The 23,208-nt window shown below is 42.7% G+C and overlaps 1 protein-coding gene across 1 annotated transcript in view; it reads right to left on the reverse strand.

Moving 5' to 3' along the window:
- XDH (xanthine dehydrogenase) overlaps nt 1–6,375 on the reverse strand; it is a gene marked incomplete at its 5' end in the record, with an annotated part of 60,087 nt that extends 53,712 nt beyond the window's left edge. Inside the window, 2 exon segments of the mRNA NM_173972.2 lie at nt 972–1,029; nt 6,267–6,375. Of these exon segments, the coding sequence (NP_776397.1) occupies nt 972–1,029; nt 6,267–6,308 (100 nt within the window).
- Nucleotides 6,376–23,208: the final 16,833 nt, after the last annotated feature.

The following is a 23,208-nucleotide window of genomic DNA, read 5'->3' on the forward strand; positions in this document are numbered from 1 at the left end:
AGGTCAGGATGGGCATCACTCTACAGCAGACCCCTAGAAAGTTTCCAGTGGTGGGTGGGAGGTTCAGACCTTGGCGCTGGGCTTCAGTCCAGCTCTCCCAGCATGTGTCCAGAAAACATGATGTGGGGGAGGCAGGTGCCTGAACACTCCCAGCCTCACTTCCTCCTCTATCAAAGGGATCGCTGTGGAGTCAGTGAGACAGCCTACACAAATCTCCTGCACTCTGCCTGTACATGAGCAGTGCCCATTAGATGTTATCTCCTATTGTCTTTACTGTTGGTTTTGTTCCAAGGTCTCAGAATCCTTTCCTACTATGAAAGAACAAAAGGGATGCGGGATCTTACAGAAGCCCTCCCCACACTGGGGGCGGAGCAACACCCCACCCCCCAGGAGTCCCCCACCCCATGCTTCCCGGCACCTGCCACTCCCACAGTGGATGGTGCCTCTTCACGATTCCTACCTCAGGCATCCCTTTCCCCCAGAATACCCCCTCCTCTGAGTTTCCCTTTCCTTTCACAGAGCTTGAAAGCCTTCCTGGGAAGCGCATTCCTGCATTAACAAAGGTCCGCTGAGCCAGGCCCCACACCCATTCTTCCTGGTGGGGAGGGGAAAGGCCATGAAGCTGGTCAGGGCTAAGGATGGCCTTTTTGAACTGTTTGTTTTATAGGCCCAGGATTAAACCTCAGTGTTACTGGAGTCTTAAATGCAAGAGACCTTGAAGAATATCAAGGACAACATTCTTACTTGGCAGCTGAGAATTTCAGACCAACAGAGTTCAAATGACTTCCTGGGGTCAGAGAGCTGCCAACTGACAGAGTTGTGGCTAAAATGCAGAGATCCAGAGCCCTAATCCAGCACTGTTTTCTCTGTACTCCATGGCCTCCAGACCAGTTACTAGCAAATGGCCTAGGGCCCAGAGAATGAGTTCCCAGTGGCCCCTCTCCCTCATCCTCACTCCAAAGTCAGGATACACTTTCTTCTCAGGTAGGCCAAAAGGGTTGTTTCTGGATCTGCATTTTTCTCCACCACCTATAAAAACAAACACAAAAGAAAACTATATTAAACACATACTTAGCCATTGTCTCACCCAAGAATTTGCAGAGGTAATGGAGGTGAGTTAAACATATCATGAAAATGAAGGTACTTTTCTTGACCATTCCATAAGATGAACATATTATCTGCAAGCCAAATTGTGTGCAAATGGACACCCTGAAATTCTAAAATTCTGTATTCATGTTGGGCTCTGGACCCATGACAGACACGTAGGTGTGGCACCTGCCATGCTGGGCTGATCAAGGCAAAGTCCCCTTTGAGATAAGTATATCATTTCATTTCCAACTGCTGGATAACATCTGTGTACCCCAGGGACAGACCTCTGGCTTTGCCTCCTGGAGAGTAGACTCTTAGGCAGTAGATGGCCAGACTCGGTCGGCCTGTGATCATAGCAGAGTATATTTGAGTTGGGTTATCACAATCAACAGCACTAACACGGGTTAGAAATGGAGGAAAAGTCTCAAACCAAAGGCCCATGAACAGAATGTTCAATAAGATAGAAAGCTTGTCTTACAAAGTGCAGTGCCAGGTCCTGATGGAAATCATCGAAGGAAATTTGTAAAAACCTGTTTCACTTCTCCTCTTGCATCATCAAGCACAATAGGGTTTCGATGACTGGGGTGATTAAAGGGAGAGCACATGTCATAAGGGGCTTCCCAGGGGGCACTAGTGGTAAAGAACCTGCCTGCCAATGCAGGAGACATAAGAGATGAGGGTTCGATCCCTGGGTCAGGAAGATCCCCTGAAGGAGAGCATGGCAACCCACTCCAGTATTCTTGCCTGGAGAATCCCATGGACAGAGGAGTCTGGCTTGCTACAGCTCATAGGTTCACAAAGAATCAGACACAACTGAAGCCACTTAGCATACATACACACACAGAGAGACGTGTGATAAGAGTTTCTTTAGAGAACCTGTACTAGGGGTCCCACATGTTCTTGAATTATAAGGAAAAGGTATCTGAAATTAAACGACGCTTGCTCCTTGGAAGAAAAGCTATGATAAACCTAGACAGAGTATTACAAAGCAGAGACATCACTTTGCCGACAAAGGTCCGTATAGTCAAAGCTATGGCTTTTCCAGTGGTCGTGTATAAATGTGAGAGTGGGACCATAAAGGAGGCTGAGTGCCAAAGAATTGATGCTTTTGAACTGTGGTGTTGGAGAAGACTCTTGAGAGTCCCTTGGACTGCAAGGAGATCAAACCAGTCAAGTTTAAAGGAAACCAACCCTGAATAGTCATTGGCAGGACTGATGCTGAAGCTGAAGCCCCAATACTTTGGCCACCTGATACAAAGTGCCAACCCATTGGAAAAGACCCTGATGCTGGGAAAGATTGAGGGCATGAGGAGAAGGGGGCAACATAAGATGAGACAGAGGTTGGATGGCATCATCAACTCAATGGACATGAACTTGAGCAAACTCTGGGACATAGTGGTGAACAGAGGAGCCTGGCATGCTGCAGTCCATAAGGTCACAAAGAGTCAGAGATGAGTTAGTGACTGAACAATAACAACAACAAAAACGGACTTGAGAACTAAGTACAAGGCATGATCCTGGGTCCCGGGTTGTGGAGAGAAAGCTATAAATTACATTTTTAGGAAAATTGGAGTCATGCTGCATAAAGTCTATAGATTAGATAATAATGATATAGTAACACTAGATTTCTGATTTTTATAAATAGATTGTGGTTATGTAAGAATACCCTTATTCTTAGTTTAAGGGAGAAAGAAGTATGATATCTGAAATTTATCCTTAATGGTTCGTAAAGAAAATTTTATACTTTATATGTTCATCCCAACTAATTACATATTTAAATATATAAAATTATGTACTTATAGATCTATATATCTAGGTACCTATATATCATTTTGTTGGCATTCATTTAGCAAGATTTGATTTCTTTGTTGGCATTCATTTAGCAAGATTTCTTGCAACTTCATTCTAAGTTTAACTTTTTTTTTAAGTTTAACTTTTATTTTTTTTTTTCTCTCAGTCTCTTGGTGAGCCTGTGTGTCTGGACTTTGAACTTCACAAGTATTTTTCTCCACGCTTTGGTGGGACAGGATGGGATGGAGTTGAGTATACCCCTTCCCCAAGTCCAGTTAGGCTCCTAAGTTTAACTTTTAAAGTTCAAAGTTTGAAAAATAAATTTCTTTAGTAGAGGATTTCTCAGGGTTTTGATATCCATCCATTCATCCTTTCCACATTAATTGGGCACCTACTATGTGCCAACAAAATGGTCTAAGAATATCTAAGAAGAACATCTTGTGGGGATTCTTGTCTTTGAAATACATTTTGGAATATGGTAATTTACCTGATCACAATCTACTCTGCCAACCGGTTCATTAGCTCCCAAATGGTAAATGCCCGGTCTTGGAGACTGTATTCCTCTCATGCCTGTGTGTCCCATAGGCTCAGGCCTGGGAGGAGCTTGTAAATGTTGATAACAAGGGGAGTAGGTGGGTAGGTGACTGAATGTTGACTTATCACTGACTGCTGCTTCTCGTGGGCGTCACTCCTGGACACTTTCAGCTGTACCCTCCATGCAGAATTTTCTAGACTTCTCCAGGGGTCAACATCTTCACTAACCAGAGAGGGACTGTTTGAATAACAAGAATACAGCACTCCCCGCCCCCGCCCAACCCAACCGCCCCACAGCTAGGAACAGAGATGCAGACACAGAGAATGGACTGCAGAGAGGCAGACACAGAGAATGGACTGCAGAGAGGCAGACATAGAGAATGGACGTGTGGACACAGTGGAGGAAGCAGAGGGCAGGACAAATTGAGACAGCAACACTGACATGTCTGCACTACCATGTGTGGGTAGATAGCTGGTGGGAAGCAGATGTATAGCACAGGGAGCTCAGCTCAGTGCTCTGTAACGACCTAGAGGGGTGGGATGGCGGTTGGGAGAGAGGCTCAAGAAGGAGGGGATATATGCACACTTATAGCTGATTCACGTTGTCATACAGCAGAAACCAACACAACATTGTAAAGCAATTATCCTCCAATTAAAAATACATTAAAAAAAAAAGGATTCCAGCCAAAAGCATGGTCACTACAGTGATACCAAAATACCGGGCAACTCTTTCCCTTTGACTCTGACTTCAAATCAGAGGAAGTGGAAGCCATAGTCACCAAGGCCTGTCACCACCACAGAAAGGCTCTGGAGATATTTGATCATTTGTATCTTACACCCTCTCCAGGATCACAGCGAGTGAAGACAAGAGTCCTAGACAGTGGTCTGAAACAGGAAGAGGAGGAAGTGCACATTTAAGAGTGAGTCAGCAGGTTCCATCAGCTTCTTTGGTAACCTCCTTGCACAGTGTCTGGTAAAGAGAGATCTAGACCACCTTGAGAATAGAATCGCGAAGAAACAGCCGCCTCTATTGACTGGGAATTCCTTGGTTGGTCCAGGTTTACAGCACTGTTTCCACCTCCTCTCTCCTCGCCTTGCCTCACCACCTTTCCAGTAGATTCTCAAAAGTCCGTGTTTACAAAATTAAATGTGCCAATATTCATCACAGAGACTGGAGGTAGTCGAAGTTTCAAGAGATGGTAGGGTTTGATGCCATAAGAGCATCTAAAAAATTTTAAATTGCTTTCCTAAGGTGAAAATAAAATACACAGGGAAACAATTTTCAACAAACCAGACTGACCTTGAAATGCTGCTTTCTAGATTTGGTGCATCACAGCAACCATCCCTAAAGCAAGAACCTTGCACTGTCACACATGAATTGATGGCTTCATAAATCATCAAACCTTTGAGTTAAGTCGCTGAATCCAGCTGCTCACTCATTACAAAAATCACTTAGAAAAATGCCACGGAAGATGCCTCTGTGTAAGTAATATGTGAAGAAGACCTATTCAGCAACTGTTTCTTAATCTCTCCAATGTACCTGCTGCGTGTGACAGCATTGTTGGAATTCTTGGCTGCAGAAATCTTACAACCACCAACGTGGAAGCTTTGCCTTACCTCTTGGTTTGCTGTCAGAGGCCAACCCTGAAAGCAAGTCAACTCAGGGAAACCACTCTGCACCCGAAAGAGCGCGGGGGACCTCCTTCCCCAGGGCCACCCGCTGACACCACTGAAAGTGAGTGCGACCACCTTGGAAGCCCCTTACACTGCAGCAGCTCACAGCATTCCCCTGCTAGTCACCCAAACACACCCGACAATTTCAGCACTAGTTGCATTTTAATTCTTGAAAACTTCCTCCAAAGTCGCCTAGTTTCTCAACTTAAAATTGCCAATATTGCGAAACAAAACTGCTCTGACTCCTGGGTGTGGTCCTCGCTCATAAAATCCACATGGCCATTCACAATGTACAACCACAGCTACCCTTTTACTGTCCACTTTATTCCCAATCAGGGAGCTGAAGCAAGCACCTCAGCACAGGAGGAGGGAGGGCAAGTGGAGGACAAGGGAGACAATGCGATGTGTTTACAGCTCTCTCCAACTGCCTTAAAATTTGCAAAGATTCTTACCCTTCTGGTGCTGCAAGGACTGGTACCCATGTCATAAGACCCTCCTCTGCCCCATTCCATCCCCACTTTTCCTAGGTCCCTATGCACACAGTGAAGTTGATCCAAGTGGGCAATTTTTATCAAAGTAAGAGGTTTGCAATATTTATACATATAACCAAGTGTGGGGTGGGGGACCCATGCCCTTCAGGAAACAAGAATTGTGACTTGCCACAAGATGTCAGTATATGTCCTCACGCAAGTGAGCTCTTACATTGATATGGATGAAATTTCAGAATCAAAGCTGTGTACACGTTATACCCTGAGATTAACAAGAAAACACATTCCTGTTGCTTTTCTCAGTAAATAAAGCAACAAAAGCCTTAGGGTACATTTGATTAAACACCAAAATAGAGGTGGGGTGGGTGACCTCCAATCTCACTGAGAACCCTGTCCACATTTCTGAGCTTGGTGCCAGCATCTCTACAGGCTGGGAGCCTGGAGGAGGGAAGTGCTCACATATACCCCTCTTCTCTCTTCCCTCCCCATCGCTCCTCTGCCCCATGAAGATCTTGACTGGGTTCTAGACCCGAGAAAGTCTTCTCTGCCCAGTGATACCCCAAATTCAGGAATAGCTTTGAAGGAAGAGAAAGAGAGAAGGCGAACAAGTGAGTGAGAACCCAAAATAGAGAGGACAAACATTCCTCCCATGGATCAGGGAAACCAGAGGAAAAGTCAGCTTCTGCTTACCTTTTTGCCATTCACAAAGAAAACCAATTCATCTGCTGTCATTGTCAACAGGTTGGGGGTCCCTGAACTCCAGGTACCTCACGCCCGAGAGGCACTGCCAGTTGCCTCACTGCCCGGCAACTTGACAAATACACCTCCCCCAAAAAGGAAATGAAGTCAGCCCAGGGGAGGGACCAACCTCAGAGCTTTGGGGAATGGAATGTTCTTGGCACAAGCCACCAGTTTACATAATCAAGGAAAATCCAAACAGCCATACACAGCTCATCACACCCCCAACACGTGTGTCCAAGAGCACAGAGGAAGACACGGTGGATACAGCCTTGGTGCTAGATGACCGAGAGTCTTAGGCCTCACCCACATGGCAACTGCTTCATCCCCCTACTTGAAGACAGAGAAGGGAGAGGGGCCATGGTCATGGTCACAGTCGGCAATAGAGATGAGTCGCATCCTGCAAGTCCACACTTGCCATCTCGCCATTTAGTTATAGAGGCCCAGACTCAGCACGTAACAGAGGGCTCACTCTCCCAGAGCTGGAGGAGTCTGGAGTCACCAGAGGCAGAGTCCAGTGCTTCAGATGCAAACTCTGGCATTTGACTCCAGCAGGTCTCTTCTCACTTTCAGAACTCATTGATTTTCTTCTGTAAATGGGCAAATGAATGACATCAAGAGCAAAAGGCTGAGGGATAGATGATGTATTTGGGAAGTGCTTTGTAAATTGGCAAACAACCGAACTTTTTTTTTCTGTTGCAAATGTATTCTCAACAGCACAATAAAAATAATCCTTAAAACAAACCATTTATGAGATTTCCCTTTTGTTTCTCTCCATGAAACACCATAGATTAAACTGTCAGAATAACTCATAAACATATTTTAAAATACTGCACCAAATGAGATGTGCCTATCTCATAGTCATAGGCCAAATTAATACAGAGCTGGTATTATACCATCAACTCCTGTATAAACACACATGCATATCACCTACCTGACACCACCAATGGGCTCTAAAGTCCAGCCCCCCAATGCCCCTCCCAGCTCTCTGTCTCTGGCTCTGACACACGCACATACACACCAGCATTCTCTCTGGTTTCCTACTCTGCTAGCCTCTCTGAGGTAGGTCACTTTCCCTATACCCCTTGAAGGATACAAGGAGGGAGAAAAGCAGACGTGCTTGTACAGAAGTAACTTAGAGAAACCAAAGACTGGCAGGACAACCACCACGATATCAACCAATGCCCCTCTCACAACAGCCTCCACTTAAGCAGGAGATGAAATTCCACTTGTTGGGCGGCTGATCCTCCCAGTTTGCCTCCAGATGTCTTGATTTTAGCACTAAAGCCTTGACGTATCTCAGTCCAGGGCAAACGAGGATGACTGGTCAACATAAAACAGTAGTTCTTACCCGGGAAGAGATGATGCCCATCCCAGGAGCCTTTTGGCAATGCCTGGAGATATGTCTTGGTGACAGCAATCATCAGTAATCAATCTATAATAATAATGACAACAATAACAATAATAAAAGAGTTTTATCTGAGCCAAACTGAGGCCTACAGTTCAGGAGGCAGTTTCTCCGGTAGTTCTGAAAAACAGTTCCAGAAAAGCATGGTTTGGGGAAGTTTTATATCTTGTCAGAAAAAAATAACAACATCTACCATGATAGGAGTACATTTCTTCATAGTTTCAAAAAAGACAGGTCAGCACACACATAGGGAGTCAGGAAAGCCCTGGTGCCTGGGAAAGAAGGCTTATCACCCAAGAAGCACCAGAACTGGTGTCTTAGGAAAGGAGGCATTTATCTTTAAAATGGACAGTTTCACTCTAGTCAATGCAGACCCAGTTTTTCTTACTGTTAAAGCAGATGTACAACATATGTTAATAGGTCACAAAACAGGCTGTCCTAGTTAGGATAAAGTTTAAGTTAATTCATGGATAAGCCAAAATGGCTTCCTCATGCCTCCATATGTGAATATTTCCACCATCCTTTCCCTTTTCTGATCAAACAAAATCTTTGAACAGAAAGCAATGATGACCAGATTCTTTGTCCCTTGATGCCAGAGTAGTTGCTCCCTACCCACAGGTCTCTCAGGGCTAGGACTTCCTCTCTTTTTATTTTTTATAGGAAAAGAGTTGCCGAATTACTCTCATTGAAAGTGAAAGTCTCTCATTCATATCTGCAACTCCATGGACTGTAGCCTTCCAGGCTCCTCTGTCCATGGAATTCTCCAGACCAGAATACTGCAGTGGGTAGTCACTCCCTTCTCCAAGGGATCTTCCCAACCCAGGGATCGAACCTAGGTCTCCCACATTGCAGGTGCATTCCTTACCATCTGAGCCACCAGGGAAACCCAATCATTCTCATTACTGGGGAAGGTAATTGATTAATGGAACAAAGTAAACACAGAGGTATATGATGATGGGTAAACATTTTATAAGATATATTATCAATTATATCAAATTGTTGCTCCAACATTGTACATGTGCTTTTAGCAGTCAGCTTAGAGCAAAGAGCAGTACATATCACGTGTACCTTGACAGCTAGGAAAAGAATAACAACGCATACTATGACGATGATAATCCTCTGTAAAGCAAGCTGAAACAAATTGCCTATTACTGATGGACTGTAACCAGATTGTTTAAAGGATCTGTTTCCCATACATCTTTTAGCTTTTTTGCAATTTTTTTTCTAAATGTATAACTGACTTTTCCTCAGGTGTTGATATGAGTGCAACAAGAAATGTGAGCAATGGCACAAACATCTCTTTGTTTAGCCAGCAAAAAATCTAAGGCAGCCCTGTTATCCAGTACTACTTGGACTAAGTGGTTGAGGGATGTCTGTTGTGCTCTACTGTTGTTTGCACTGTCCTCTGCCAAGTTTTGTCCTTTTGTCCTTTGACCAAAAGTGACTGATAGATTTCTAATCATCTCTCTGTGTACATATACTCCTGCACTAAGAATCAAGATTCCCCAAAGACTTTGCCACCAGCTATCTTGGTATTCTGCTAAAATGGATCTCTTGACTCCATAATGAAAAGAGAAAGAAGGTTCATCTATTGCCTTCTACAGAGATGATGGGCTAGCATTATGTACCAGTCAACATAATTATTTTATTTACCATAAAGACATTTATGTGCCCATCTCTGAGAAGGTGGGTCAGTTCTAAAGCCACATGCAAAGATAAAACTCCAGGGAGCACAAACAATCTCACTGACAGCTTTGTTAACTGGAGGCTTTCTTAACAGTATTAAAGCATGGATTTTTTTTTTTTTTTGCAGGTTTTCCAAAAGTTATCTGTATGACATTTAATATTTGAGAGTAGCTGGCATAATATACACACGTTATTCTCTTTAAGACGTTTGTTAATTAAAGCATACTTCATTTCAAGTATATTCCCAAATATGACATTTTCGTCAAAGCCATGGTAATATAGCCAATGTTTCCAGTTGTGTCTTGCTATTAATATAATATCAACAACTTCAGATATGCAGATGACACCACTTTAATGGCAGAAAGCAAAGAGGAGCTAAAGAGCCTCTTGATGAAGGTGAAAGAAGAGAGTGAAAAAACTGGCTTAAAACTTAACATTCAAAAAACGAAGATCATGGCCTCCAGTCACATCACTTCATAGGAAATAGATGGGGGAAAAGTGTAAACAATGACAAATATTATTTTCTTGGGCTCCAAAATCAGTGCAGATGGTGACTGCAGCCATGAAATTAAAAGCTGCTTTCTCCTTGGAAAGAGAGCTATGACAAATCTGCTGCTACTGCTAAGTCACTTCAGTCATGTCCAACTCTGTGCGACCCCATAGACGGCAGCCCACCAGGCTCCCCTGTCCCTGGGATTCTCCAGGCAAGAACACTGGAGTGGGTTACCATTTCCTTCTCCAATGCATGAAAGTGAAAAGTGAAACTGAAGTTGCTGAGTCCTGTCCGACTCTTAGCGACCCCATAGACTGCGGCCCACCAGGCTCCTCCATTCATGGGATTTTCCAGGCAAGAGTGCTGGAGTGGGGTGCCATTGCCGTCTCTGATGACAAATCTAGACAGTGTATTAAAAAGCAGAGACATCACTTTACCAACAAAGGTCTATACAGTCAAAGCTATGGTTTTTCCAGTAGAAGTGTCCAGATGTGAGAATTGGACCATAAAGAAGGCTGAGTGCCGAAAAACTAGCGCTTTAGAACTATGGTGCTGGAGAAGACTCATGAGAGTCCCTTGGACAGCAAGGAGATCTAACCAGTCAATCCTAAAGGAAATCAACCCTGAATATTCATTGGAAGGACTGGCGCTGAAGCTGAAGCTCCAATACTTTGGCCACCTGATGCAAAGACCGATTCATTGGTAAAGAGCCTGATGCTGGGAAAGATTGAGGGCAAGAGAAGAGGGTGACAGAGGAGGAGATAGTTGGGTGGCATCACTGACTAGTGGACATGAGTTAGAGCAAACTCCGGGAGAGAGTGAAGGACAGGGAAGGCTGACGTGGTGCCATCCATGGGTTCACAGAGAGTCAGACCTGGCGACTAAACAACAATAATCAATACAAGGAGAAAAAATTCTTATTAAACTCGTGCGAGTAACTATTATCATGAACTTAAGAATACTCCACATTCTGGTGGAAACAGGTAGAGAGGAAAGACAAAAGTTTTCATTCTGACTACAAAGGTTTAATTTACCAAATTGGTGTAAGTCATAATTAGCTTGGGCTTCTCTGATAGTTCAGTTGGTAAAGAATCTGCCTGCAATTCAGGAGACCTGGGGTTGATTCCTGAGTCAGGAAGATATGCTGGAGAAGGGAGAGGCTACCCACTCCATTACTCTTGGGCTTCCCTTGTGGCTCAGCTCGTATAGAATCTACTTGCAACGCGGGAGACCTGGGTTTGATCCCTGGGTTGGGATGACCCCCTGGAGAAGGGAAAGGCTACCCACTCAGTATTCTGGCCTGGAGAATTCCATGGATTGTATAATCCATGGGGTCGCAAAGAGTTGGACACGACTGAGTGACTTTCACTTTCATAATTAGCTTAGGGGAAATGTTTCCTTATATCTGAAAAAGAAAGATAAAAAGCCAGTAATATTTCAGATCACAAAGTCACTAAAATTATTATTCTATTTATCAGTTCATTCAACCCATAGAACTAATTCTTGTTTTGCTTAAACCCAATTTTTCCTTTAGTTTTATTACTCTTGCCTGATGATGGAAGGTGATAATGTCAGTGATCATCTCAAGAAGTTTGCAAGGTTTTTGTTAAGGCTCATAGAATTGGCCCAGGGAGACTGTGGATCATATACCCCAAGTAGAAAACACATTTATTTTCCAGTAGTTCCTTTGTGATTGTGAGGGCATCAGCCTTGCTGTAAGGGGAAGCTCTAACCCATCAAAAGAAAAGTGGAGTTTGCCAGGAATCCAGGAAGAGCCAAGCAGTCAACTTGAGTTTCCCAAGGCCCAACTATTTAATTTACAGCTATTCCTCACTCATCTTAATTCCTCTGATTTAGGAGCAGACATTTGCCATGTTACAAGGATGTCAGGATGGCAAAAGTCTGACAATGAGAAGTTAATTTCTGCTGCAGTAGCATGGACTTTATACATAACATAATCTTCAAGATTCTTTTGCTGTTGCCTTCACATGTGAGCAAACTGGGCACTTCCCTGATGCTCGAGTTCAATCTCTGCGAAAATGAAAGTGGCTTCAGTCATGACTTTGGTCTTTGTGACCCCATGGACTGTAGCCCATCTGGCTCCTCTGTCCGTGGGATTCTCCAGGAAAGAATACTGGAGTGATTTGCCATTTCCTTATTTAGTATAGACTCAATTTTGATGACAGATAACATTTCATGTTAGGACATATACGACTTCCAGGAATTTCACATAAAAATTTCTGGGACATTTATTTTGCATATTTACTAACAACATAAAGAAGTAACAACATAAAGAAGGCTGAATGTTACTTTTTATTTGACAATGCTTCCCATGACAACATGCTGGATTAGTTTAGGAGAGAAAAATATTTCAAAGTTAGTTCTAAACCAAAGGACTTCAGTTATAATTTGAACATGGGAAATTTTTTCAAAATGTCAAAAAGGTTTTTTAAAACCTTTAGTCAAATAAGTCACCGTGGAAAAACATTTAGTCATTAATTTAAGCAAAGTGACAATAAAATATTTCAAAGGCAAATACAGAAAGACAACAGATTGCTATAATGTATTAAAAAAAAAAAAAGACCTTTCACAATCCATTATCAAAACAGATCAATATTCTGAGAAAACTTTGTCCTCCTAACAGAGAAAACCAAACTCTAGTCCTGACCACTATCCTTTCTCAGGTCACCTCTTCCACAAACCTCCCACAACCTACCATATCTAAATTTGTCTATCTTCTTTCTCATTTAGAAATAACCAGATTCTGGACAAAATCACTTTCTTTTTACCTTAACAAAATGCATTTACATTCCTCATATCTTCTTTTATCGGAATCACATCCTACTTTCCTTGAATATTGAAATATTTTTCTTATTGTTTCTAGTAGGTTTAATTATATTACTATTGTTAACCCTTAAGAACCTTCAGTTCAGTTCAGTCACTCAGTCGTGTCCGACTCTTTGTAACCCCATGAATCGCAGCACAGCAAGCCTCCCTGTCCATCACCAACTCCCGGAGTCCACCCAGACTCATGTCTATCAAGTCAGTGATGCCATGCAGCCATCTCATCCTCTGTGGTTCCCTTCTCCTCCTGCCCCCAATCCCTCCCAGCATCAGGGTCTTTTCCAATGAGTCAACTCTTTGCATGAGGTGGCCAAAGTATTGGAGTTTCGGCTTTAGCATCAGTCCTTCCAAAGAAATCCCAGGACTGATCTTTAGGATGGACTGGTTGGACCTCCTTGCAGTCCAACGAACTCTCAAGCGTCTTCTCCAACACCTCAGTTCAAAAGCATCAATTTTTCAGCACTCAGCTTTCTTCACAGTCCAATTCTCACATCCATACATGACCTCTGGAAAAACCATAGCCTTGACTAGACAGACCTTTGTTGGCAAAGTAATGTCTCTGCTTTTTAATATGCTATCTAGGTTGGTCATAACTTTCTTTCCAAGGAGTAAGCACCTTTTAATTTCATGGCTGCAATCACCATCTGCAGTAATTTTGGAGCCCCCAAAAATGAAGTCTGACACTGTTTCCACTGTTTCCCCATCTATTTCCCATGAAGTGATGGGACCAGATGCCATGATCTTTGTTTTCTTAATGTTGAGCTTTAAGTCAACCTTTTCACTCTCCTCTTTCACTTTCATCAAGAGGCTTTTGAGTTCCTCTTCACTTTCTGCCATAAGGGTAGTGTCATCTCTAGCAAAAATCAAGAACCAATCATTGCAAGCTGTCTGTTTTATTAGCATTTCCTGATTGGCGTGTTTGCATACATATTCCATAACTTCTAGAAACATACATATTTTCACAACATAATTTCTCTCAATGTGGTATAAGATGTCTTTTCAATAAACCAAACATCTTCAGTTTTTCTCTAATAAAAGACAAAGGTAGGTAAACAGAGACTTGTTTAGCAATTAATGTTTCCACATTTATTAAAAACAATATAGACATTAAATGAATTCCCATCCTCAATTTAGCAAAACCCTAGTTTCAAGTAAAGATTTCAACAAAAATCTGGAGAAACTATTTTTTTTTTGGATAAACTATTTTTAAGCAAATAGTGCCCCGAGGTCAGGGGCAGTGGCCAAGAGTACCAGACTGCGATGGCGCAGGAATGGCCAAGAGGAGCTACCCTGCGTCCCAGGTCAGGGGGGGCGGCTGAGAGGAAATACCCTGCGTCCGAGGTCAGGGGCTGCGACGAGAGGAGTTATCCCGTGTCTGAGGTCAGGGGCGGCGGCCGGGAGGGGATACCCCATGCCCCAAGCCTTAGGCCAGTGGTGGCGTGCGGGGGGAGCTACCCCACGCCCCTAAGCCCGAGGCCAAGGGCGGCAGCCAAGAGGAGCAACCCCAGTTCCAAGGAGCCGTGGCTGCGTGGGCGCAGGAGGGCCTAGAGGAGCTATCCCACGTTGAAGGTCAGGAAGGGCAGCGGTGAGGAGATACCCTTCATCCAAGGTAAGGAGCAATGGCTGTACTTTGCTGGAGCAGCCGTAAAGAGATACCCCACGCCCAAGGTAAAAGAAACCCAAGTAAGACCATAGGTGTTGCAAGAGGGCACCAGAGGGCAAAGACACTGAAACCATACTCACAGAAAACTAGTCAATCTAATCACATTAGGATCACAGCCTTGTCTAACTCAATGAAACTAAGCCATGCCCCTGGGGCAACCCAAGATGGGCGAGTCATAGTGGAGAGATCTGACAGAATGTGGTCCACTGAAGAAGGGAATGGCAAACCACTTCAGTATTCTTGCCTTGAGAACCCCATGAACAGTATGAAAAGGCAAAATGATAGGATACTGAAAGAGAAACTCCCTAGGTCAGTAGGTACCCAATATGCTACTGGAGATCAGTGGAGAAATAACTCCAGAAAGAATGAAGGGATGGAGCCAAAGCAAAAAAAAAAAAAAAATACCCAGCTGTGGCTATGACTGGTGATAGAAGCAAGGTCTGATGCTGTAAAGAGCAATATTGCATAGGAACCTGGAATGTCAGGTCCATGAATCAAGGCAAATTGGAAGTGGTCAAACAAGAGATGGCAAGAATGAATGTCGACATTCTAGAAATCAGCAAACTGAAATGGACTGGAATGGGTGAATTTAACTCAGATGACCATTATATCTACTACTGTGGGCAAGAATCCCTTAGAAGAAATGGAGTAACTATCATGGTCAACAAAAGAGTCCGAAATGCAGTACTTGCATGCAATCTCAAAAACGACAGAATGATCTGTGTTCGTTTCCAAGGCAAACCATTCAATATCACAGTAATCCAAGTCTATGCCCCAACCAGTAACACTGAAGAAGCTGAAGTTGAACGGTTCTATGAAGACCTACAAGACCTTTTAGAACTAACACCCAAAAAGGATGTCCTTTTCATTATAGGGGACTGGAATGCAAAAGTAGGAAGTCAAGAAACACCTGGAGTAACAGGCAATTTTGACCTTGGAATACAGAATGAAGCAGGGCAAAGACTAATAGAGTTTTGCCAAGAAAATGCACTGGTCATAACAAACACCCTCTTCCAACAACACAAGAGAAGACACTATACATGGACATCACCAGATGGTCAACACCGAAATCAGATTGATTATATTCTTTGCAGCCAAAGATGGAGAAGCTCTATACAGTCAGCAAAAACAAGACCAGGAGCTGACGGTGGCTCAGACCATGAACTCCTTATTGCCAAATTCAGACTGAAATTGAAGAAAGTAGGGAAAACCACTAGACCATTCAGGTATGACCTAAATCAAATCCCTTATGATTATACAGTGGAAGTGAGAAATAGATTTAAGGGCCTAGATCTGATAGATAGAGTGTCTGATGAACTATGGAATGAGGTTTGTGACACTGTACAGGAGACAGGGATCAAGACCATCCCCATGGAAAAGAAATGCAAAAAAGCAAAATGGCTGTCTGGGGAGGCCTTACAAATAGCTGTGAAAAGAAGAGAAGCGAAAAGCAAAGGAGAAAAGGAAAGACAAACATCTGAATGCAGAGTTCCAAAGAATAGCAAGAAGAGATAAGAAAGCCTTCTTCAGCAATCAATGCAAAGAAATAGAGGAAAACAACAGAATGGGAAAGGCTAGGGATCTGTTCAAGAAAATCAGAGATACCAAAGGAACATTTCATGCAAAGATGGGCTCGATAAAGGACAGAAATTGTACGGACCTAACAGAAGCAGAAGATATTAAGAAGAGATGGCAAGAATACACAGAAGAACTGTACAAAAAATATCTTCACGACCCAGATAATGCCAGAAAATTTGGAAAACTCAGCAGTGGCCACAGGACTGGAAAAGGACAGTTTTCATTCCAATCCCAAAGAAAGGCAATGCCAAAGAATGCTCAAGCTACCGCACAATTGCACTCATCTCACATGCTAGTAAATAATGCTCAAAATTCTCCAAGCCAGGCTTCAGCAATATGTGAACCGTGAACTTCCAGATGTTCAAGCTGGTTTTAGAAAAGGCAGAGGAACCAGAGATCAAATTGCCAACATCCGCTGGATCATGGAAAAAGCAAGAGAGTTCCAGAAAAGCATCTATTTCTGCTTTATTGACTATGCCAAAGCCTTTGACTGTGTGGAGCACAATAAAGTGTGGAAAATTCTGAAAGAGATGGGAATACCAGACCACCTGACCTGCCTCTTGAGAAATTTGTATGCAGGTCAGGAAGCAACAGTTAGAACTGGACATGAAACAACAGACTCGTTCCAAATAGGAAAAGGAGAACGTCAAGGCTGTATATTGTCACCCTGCTTATTTAACTTATATGCAGAGTACATCATGAGAAACACTGGACTGGAAGAAACACAAGCTGGAATCAAGATTGCCGGGAGAAATATCAATAACCAGAGATATGCAGATGACACCACCCTTATGGCAGAAAGTGAAAAGGAACTCAAAAGCCTGTTGATGAAAGTGAAAGTGGAGAGTGAAAAAGTTGGCTTAAAGCTCAACATTCAGAAAACAAAGATCATGGCATCTGGTCCCATCACTTCATGGGAAATAGATGGGGAAACAGTGTCAGGCTTTATTTTTCTGGGCTCCAAAATCACTGCAGATGGTGACTGCAGCCATGAAATTAAAAGATGCTTACTCCTTGGAAGGAAAGTTATGACCAACCTAGATAGCATATTCAAAAGCAGAGACATTACTTTGCCAACAAAGGTTCGTCTAGTCAAGGCTATGGTTTTTCCTGTGGTCATGTATGGATGTGAGGGTTGGACTGTGAAGAAGGCTGAGCTCCGAAGAATTGATGCCTTTGAACTGTGGTGTTGGAGAAGACTCTTGAGAGTCCCTTGGACTGCAAGGAGATCCAACCAGTCCATTCTGAAGGAGATCAGCCCTGGGATTTCTTTGGAAGGAATGATACTAAAGCTGAAACTCCAGTACTTTGGCCACCTCATGTGAAGAGTTGACTCATTGGAAAAGACTTTGATGCTGGGAGGGATTGGGGGCAGGAGGAGAAGGGGACGACAGAGGATGAGATGGCTGGATGGCATCACGGACTCGATGGACGTGAGTCTGAGTGAACTCCGGGAGTTGGTGATGGACAGGGAGGCCTGGCGTGCTGTGATTCATGGGGTCGCAAAGAGTCGGACACGACTGAGCGACTGATCTGATCTGATCTGATTTTTAAGCAAACTTACCGCGACTGAACTGAACTGAACTGAAGCATGAAACATAATTAGTCTTAAAGAATCTACCTAACATCCATTTGTCTCTATCTGTTTTATTATTTATGAAAATATCATCATAGCAAGTTAATTTTCTCTTTGAAAATTTTTCTAACAGAGATGACATGAGTTTATTGACTTTCATAAACCCAGGTACAATTAAAGTATTATTCTATTGTTGATGACTTGTAAAGACATGTCTGTATTAATTATACCAATAACTTAAGCTAACTTTAATACTGAATATTTCCCACATCTCATGAACCCAAAATTCCTTTTAGTAAATTTCTATTATATTTCTGAGAATTTATATAAAAACTTACTTGTTTAAGCTATTTAAATACAGATCTTTTCAATTTAATTTTGATAATACCATCTGAAGGTAGGGACATATCACGTCTATAACATACACACAGACAAACATACATCCAGATACAGAGGGATCTCATAGTTTCTCTGCTGGAGTTTGAAAGGGCCTCTTTTCTCTTTTTTTTGTTTAGGTTTTAGGTTCTACTGGTTAAACCAAGGCCATAGTCTCAAGAGATGTAAGCTATGCTTACATTTCAAGGGCATGGTAAAACTTATAACTTTAAGCTTCCTCCTAGAAATAATTTTGTCCCCTCCAGGTCAGAATCTTGCACAGATGTTTTATCAAGCCAGCTTTATTTTCTAGCTACATATGTAAAAACCAGTCAGTTTCAGAATGTCAGAAGAACTCCCATATTTGTCATTTTAGGGCCAGATAAATACTTGATAGTAATGGTTCAGGACCATACATGAGCTCAGACAGAGTTCTAATTGCTGCCCATCTAGCAGATGGTAGACTTTGGAAGTACTGTCTCCCTTTTACTCTCATTTTATTTAAAAGGTTTGAACAATTTCTAAAGACAGTGTAGTGAATCAGAAGTGTGCCACTTGTGAGCTTAGCTCATCAAGGTGTTACCCTCGAGTCAGTTCAGCTCTTTTGAATTTCAGTTTCTTCTGCCAGCTGTCTAAAACCTCTACAGGGGCTCAAAGCACTTACTGACAAATTCTTATGTCCGTGTTCCCAGAAGAACCATAAATTAAATGAAGTGTCATCATGGAATTCCCTATGGGACCACTACTCATTATGATGATGAATTCTCAGACACTTTCTCTAGATTATCAGCTGCCTACGTATGCCTCAGAGAAGGCAATGGCACCCCACTCCAGTACTCTTGCCTGGAAAATCCCATGGACAGAGGAGCCTGGTAGGCTGCAGTCCATGGGGTCGCTAAGAGTCGGACACAACTGAGCGACTTCACTTTCACTTTTCACTTTCATGCATTGGAGAAGGAAAAGGCAACCCACTCCAGTGTTCTTGCCTGGAGAATCCCAGGGACGGGGGAGCCTGGTGGGCTGCTGTCTCTGGGTTTGCACAGAGTCGACACGACTGAAGCAACTTGGCAGCGGCAGCAGCAAGTATGCCTCTGGGCTTAAAGGAACTAGTATGCTTTCTCTTGAGAGCCCAAATGGACTCAGTCTCATATAGCCTCTTAAAAATATATACATACCAACCTTGCCAATTTAAGCCAAATTCGAAAAAGAGGTCAGCCAACACATTTCACTCTAAAGTTTTCTTGCCTAGGAATAGGTCCCTGAGTAAGAAATCACCTCTAGTTCCCCACCAAGGAAAGCATTTCAAAGTTTCTTCTTGTTTGTTAGTCACTCAGTCATATCTGACTCTTTGCAACCCCATGGACCGTAGCCCACCAGGCTCCTGTGTCCATGAAATTCTTCAGGCAAGAATATAGGAGTGGGTTGCCATTTCCTTCTCCAGGGCAACTTCCAGACCCAAGGATCGAACAAAGGTCTCCTGCATTATAGGCAGATTCTTTACCATCTGAGCCACCAGGGAAGCTTTAAATAATTTTATTATATTTATTTATTTTTTCATAAATTAATTGATAATTAATTAATTAAATCCCACACATGGCATGTGGGATCCTAGTACCCTGACCAGGGATTGAACCCATGCTCCCTGCATTAGAAGTATGCAGTCTCAAACCCTAGATCACCAGGGATGTCCCTAGGCTTATTGCTTGGAAATACCCCTCAAGTTCTTTTCACCTAGGAAATATAACAAAAATTTCTTCTAGTCTTTTCCTGCCTAGCAGTTCCTCCCAGGTCTTTCTTACCTAGGAAATGTACTGATACCACAATAAAAGTCCAATATTTAAGATGACAACTTGAATAAAAGTCACAGGAACATCAAACTTAGCATAAGGAGGTCCATATATCAGGAAGAACTCACCAAAGTATCAGAAAAATGCTGTAAAGTTGGGGTGGTGGGGGCTCAAGGGGTCTGTGCTTGATACTAAGTGCTAGTCCAAAGCAGGCTCCATTTAACCTCAAGTGGGTTTTTCTGATAGCATACTGACTACACAAAGTGATGTCAAAGGAAGTCATCAATAGTCAACCTACAATATAAATAGAAAAGTTCTATTCAAGCCAAACTGAGGACTATAGTCTGGCAGGCAGCTTCTAGGACTGCGTGAGAAACTGATTCAAAGGAGCATGCTTTCAGCACAGTTTTATATAGGACTTGGTCACTTCCCACTCGGGCAATCATTAGCCTCCTTCTCTTATCTAGAGATAAAATTCCACTGTTATGAAACTCTGAATATGATTTTCAAAAAAGGCTTACCAGATTGTCATTCAGATTTTATTTCTATAAAAACTCGTTTCTATAAGACCAAGATTTAACAAAATATTCACACCCTTTGACTTAGGATGATTACTTTTAATTTAAAAAAATATATTTGTGACCATGTCTTTCTCTGCAGCTTTTCAAGATGCTATAAATTAGGGGCAAACAGTCTAAAATAAGCATTTGTTCCACAAGCCAAAGACCTTCTGTTTATGTTTCAACTTCGGGATGAATTCTCACATTTGGGCTGAATGATGGGATTCGTGGTCTTGAAATAGGCCAACTATAACTTACATTAATTCCCTCCATTTTCCTAAGGACTGTGTGTTTAGGCACTCAGTCATGTCTGACTCTTTGTGACGTTGTGGACTATAGTCCTCCTGTCCATGGGATTCTCCAGGCAAGAACACTGGAGTGGGTTGCCATTTTCTCCTCCAGAGGATCTTCCCGACCCAGGGATTGAACCCATGTCTCCTGCATCTTCTGTACTGCAGGCAGATTCTTTATCACTGAGCCATCAAGGAAGACCCTTCTAAGAACTTCTTGATTTATAATATGCATTGCATTGGCATGTGAAGTCCCAAAGTCCACAGAAAAGTCAGATAAACTCTGAGCCCTCCTGGACACAAGCCTCTTCCTCTTGAACAACAATTTTAGGAAATCATAAGAGTGAAAGGAGATCCAACCAGTCCATCCTAAAGGAGATCAGTCCTGGGTGTTCATTGGAAGGACTGATGTTGAAGCTGAAACTCCAATACTTTGGCTACCTGATGCAAAGAGCTAACTCATTTGAAAAGACCTTGATGCTGGGAAAGATTGAGGGCAGGAGGAGAAGGGGACAACAGAGGATGAGATGGTTGGATGGCATCACCGACTCAATGGACATGGGTTTGGGTGGACTCCAGGTGTTGGTGATGGACAGGGAAGCCTGGCGTGCTGTGGTTCATGAGATCGCAAAAAGTCGGACACGACTGAGTGACTGAACTGAACTGAAATGAACTGAAGAGAGAAAATACTGCCAAGAGATAAATCATTATTTCTGGAAGCATGAGCTCCCTTGGGGCCAGGTGCTTCAGTGTTCTCTGAAGGTTTGGTCTTGGTTGGGTCGACAGTTGTAGAGTTTTGCTGGTTCTGAGTTGATTCTCTGGTAGCTTGTGTGCTGGCAGATCCCCAGATCCCTGGAGATGTCTCACTGCCAGCCCTTACCCTGTCTCTGCAGCAGGGCCTCTGGTCTGCTCACTCCCTCTCTTTGAATCCAGATGTGCATCTTCCCTGTGCCAACCAGGATCTCCATTCACTTTCTTCACTTACAACAAATTTTACTTGAAAAAAAAAAATCGGTTCCATTGTTTATATTATTTTTACTAAATTTTTGTGCATTATGTGTGTGTTTTGTTTTGTTTTGTTTTCTTTTCTTTTTACTAAGACTGATTTCCCTCATACATATGTCCATTCTAGATGAAAGATTTTGCTGTATTCTCACAGCCTCACTGCCCGGCACCCAAGTCCTCCCTTGTTCTCCCAGATGTCTAGATTATTAATCAGTCCTAATAACAGTTCACCAGAATAGCATTTCTTTCCCATAACGTGATTTCTTTAGATCCTTATAAAAGTCCTCCAAGAAGAGCAGGGAAGTTATTATCTTCCCTTTCCAGGCAAAGAAAATAGAAGTCTGATAAGTTGAGTTGCCAGCTGTCTCATAGTAAGCAAGTACCAGTTTCAACACCTATCACCCACGACCCAGCAGAGAAATCCTCTCTGATGGTTCTTCGCTAACTAGGAAACATAAAGCTCAAAACTGTTAGCACAACACTCATGGGTCCTCTCTGTCCAACTGAAATCCAGCCTCCTGATTGGTGAAGTTTCTCATGCCTAGATGGTGAGCTCCTGAGATCAGAAGCAGAACCATCTCCTACTACATTCTTTGTGCCCAGCATAGGGTCAGACATATAAAAAGGACCAATAAATGCTCATATATTCATCATATCCACAATGCAAGGAATGAACTGAGGTTTCAGAAATGTCTAAGGCTCTACGTTTTGCCAAACATGGAACTTTCTCCCATCACTCCATACATTGTTAGAACCATTTAAAGTCTCTCACCAGCTTCTTTCCAACTAACCTTCTGTTGTTCATATTAGGTATCCAGCTAGTATTCCTCAGCATAAGGGCCACATTACTCTCTTACTATCGAGAAAAATCAACCCTTGATTTTTAATATGCATCTGGGAAGTAGATCCCTTTTAGAATCAACAAAGTGGTAGTATCTAAAAGTGGATACATAATCAAAACTAAAGGCCTCTAAACTTCAGCCTGGGTCAATATTGTCAACAAAAAGCTCAAAGAATAGAAAAGATCCAGAAGCAAATTTAAACGTACTTTATCTACTATGTTTTTTTGATAATGCCTTTCAATAAACTCTTTAATCTCATCACCATTGTGATGATGACAATGTGGTTTGTCTGGATACCAAGTAGGGTCTCTCTTTCCAGTCTGAGCTGCTCCAGCACAATTCAGGAAGGAGAGTTCTTACTTTTAAAGGGCCACCTCACATATGCTCTGTAGACAATATGGCCAAATGTGTACTACTGGGGAAACTATTTTCACAATTGTTTGCAGCTCCTTTCCTCTCTCCTAATTTATTTTCCTTTCATCATTTGAAATACTATGTAATATACTCAATTACATGTTGTTGTCTATCTCCCCACAGCTGCTGCTGCTACTGCTGCTAAGTAGCTTCAGTTGTATCCAACTCCGTGTGACCCCAGAGACCACAGCCCACCAGGCTCCCTCGTCCCTGGGATTCTCCCCACACTTAATAGAAGGTAAGTGTGGCAAGCATTCTACCTCCTCATTAAATATTCATGCCCTCCTTCTCTAATAGAGAGTTTCTGCTGGGAAACGGGTGCCAGCCAGAAATAACATTTCCCAGCTGCCTTACATGTGGATAAAGCTATATT

This window comes from Bos taurus, chromosome 11 (genome assembly GCF_002263795.3).
Source record: "Bos taurus isolate L1 Dominette 01449 registration number 42190680 breed Hereford chromosome 11, ARS-UCD2.0, whole genome shotgun sequence".
Classification (NCBI taxonomy): Eukaryota; Metazoa; Chordata; class Mammalia; order Artiodactyla; family Bovidae; genus Bos; species Bos taurus.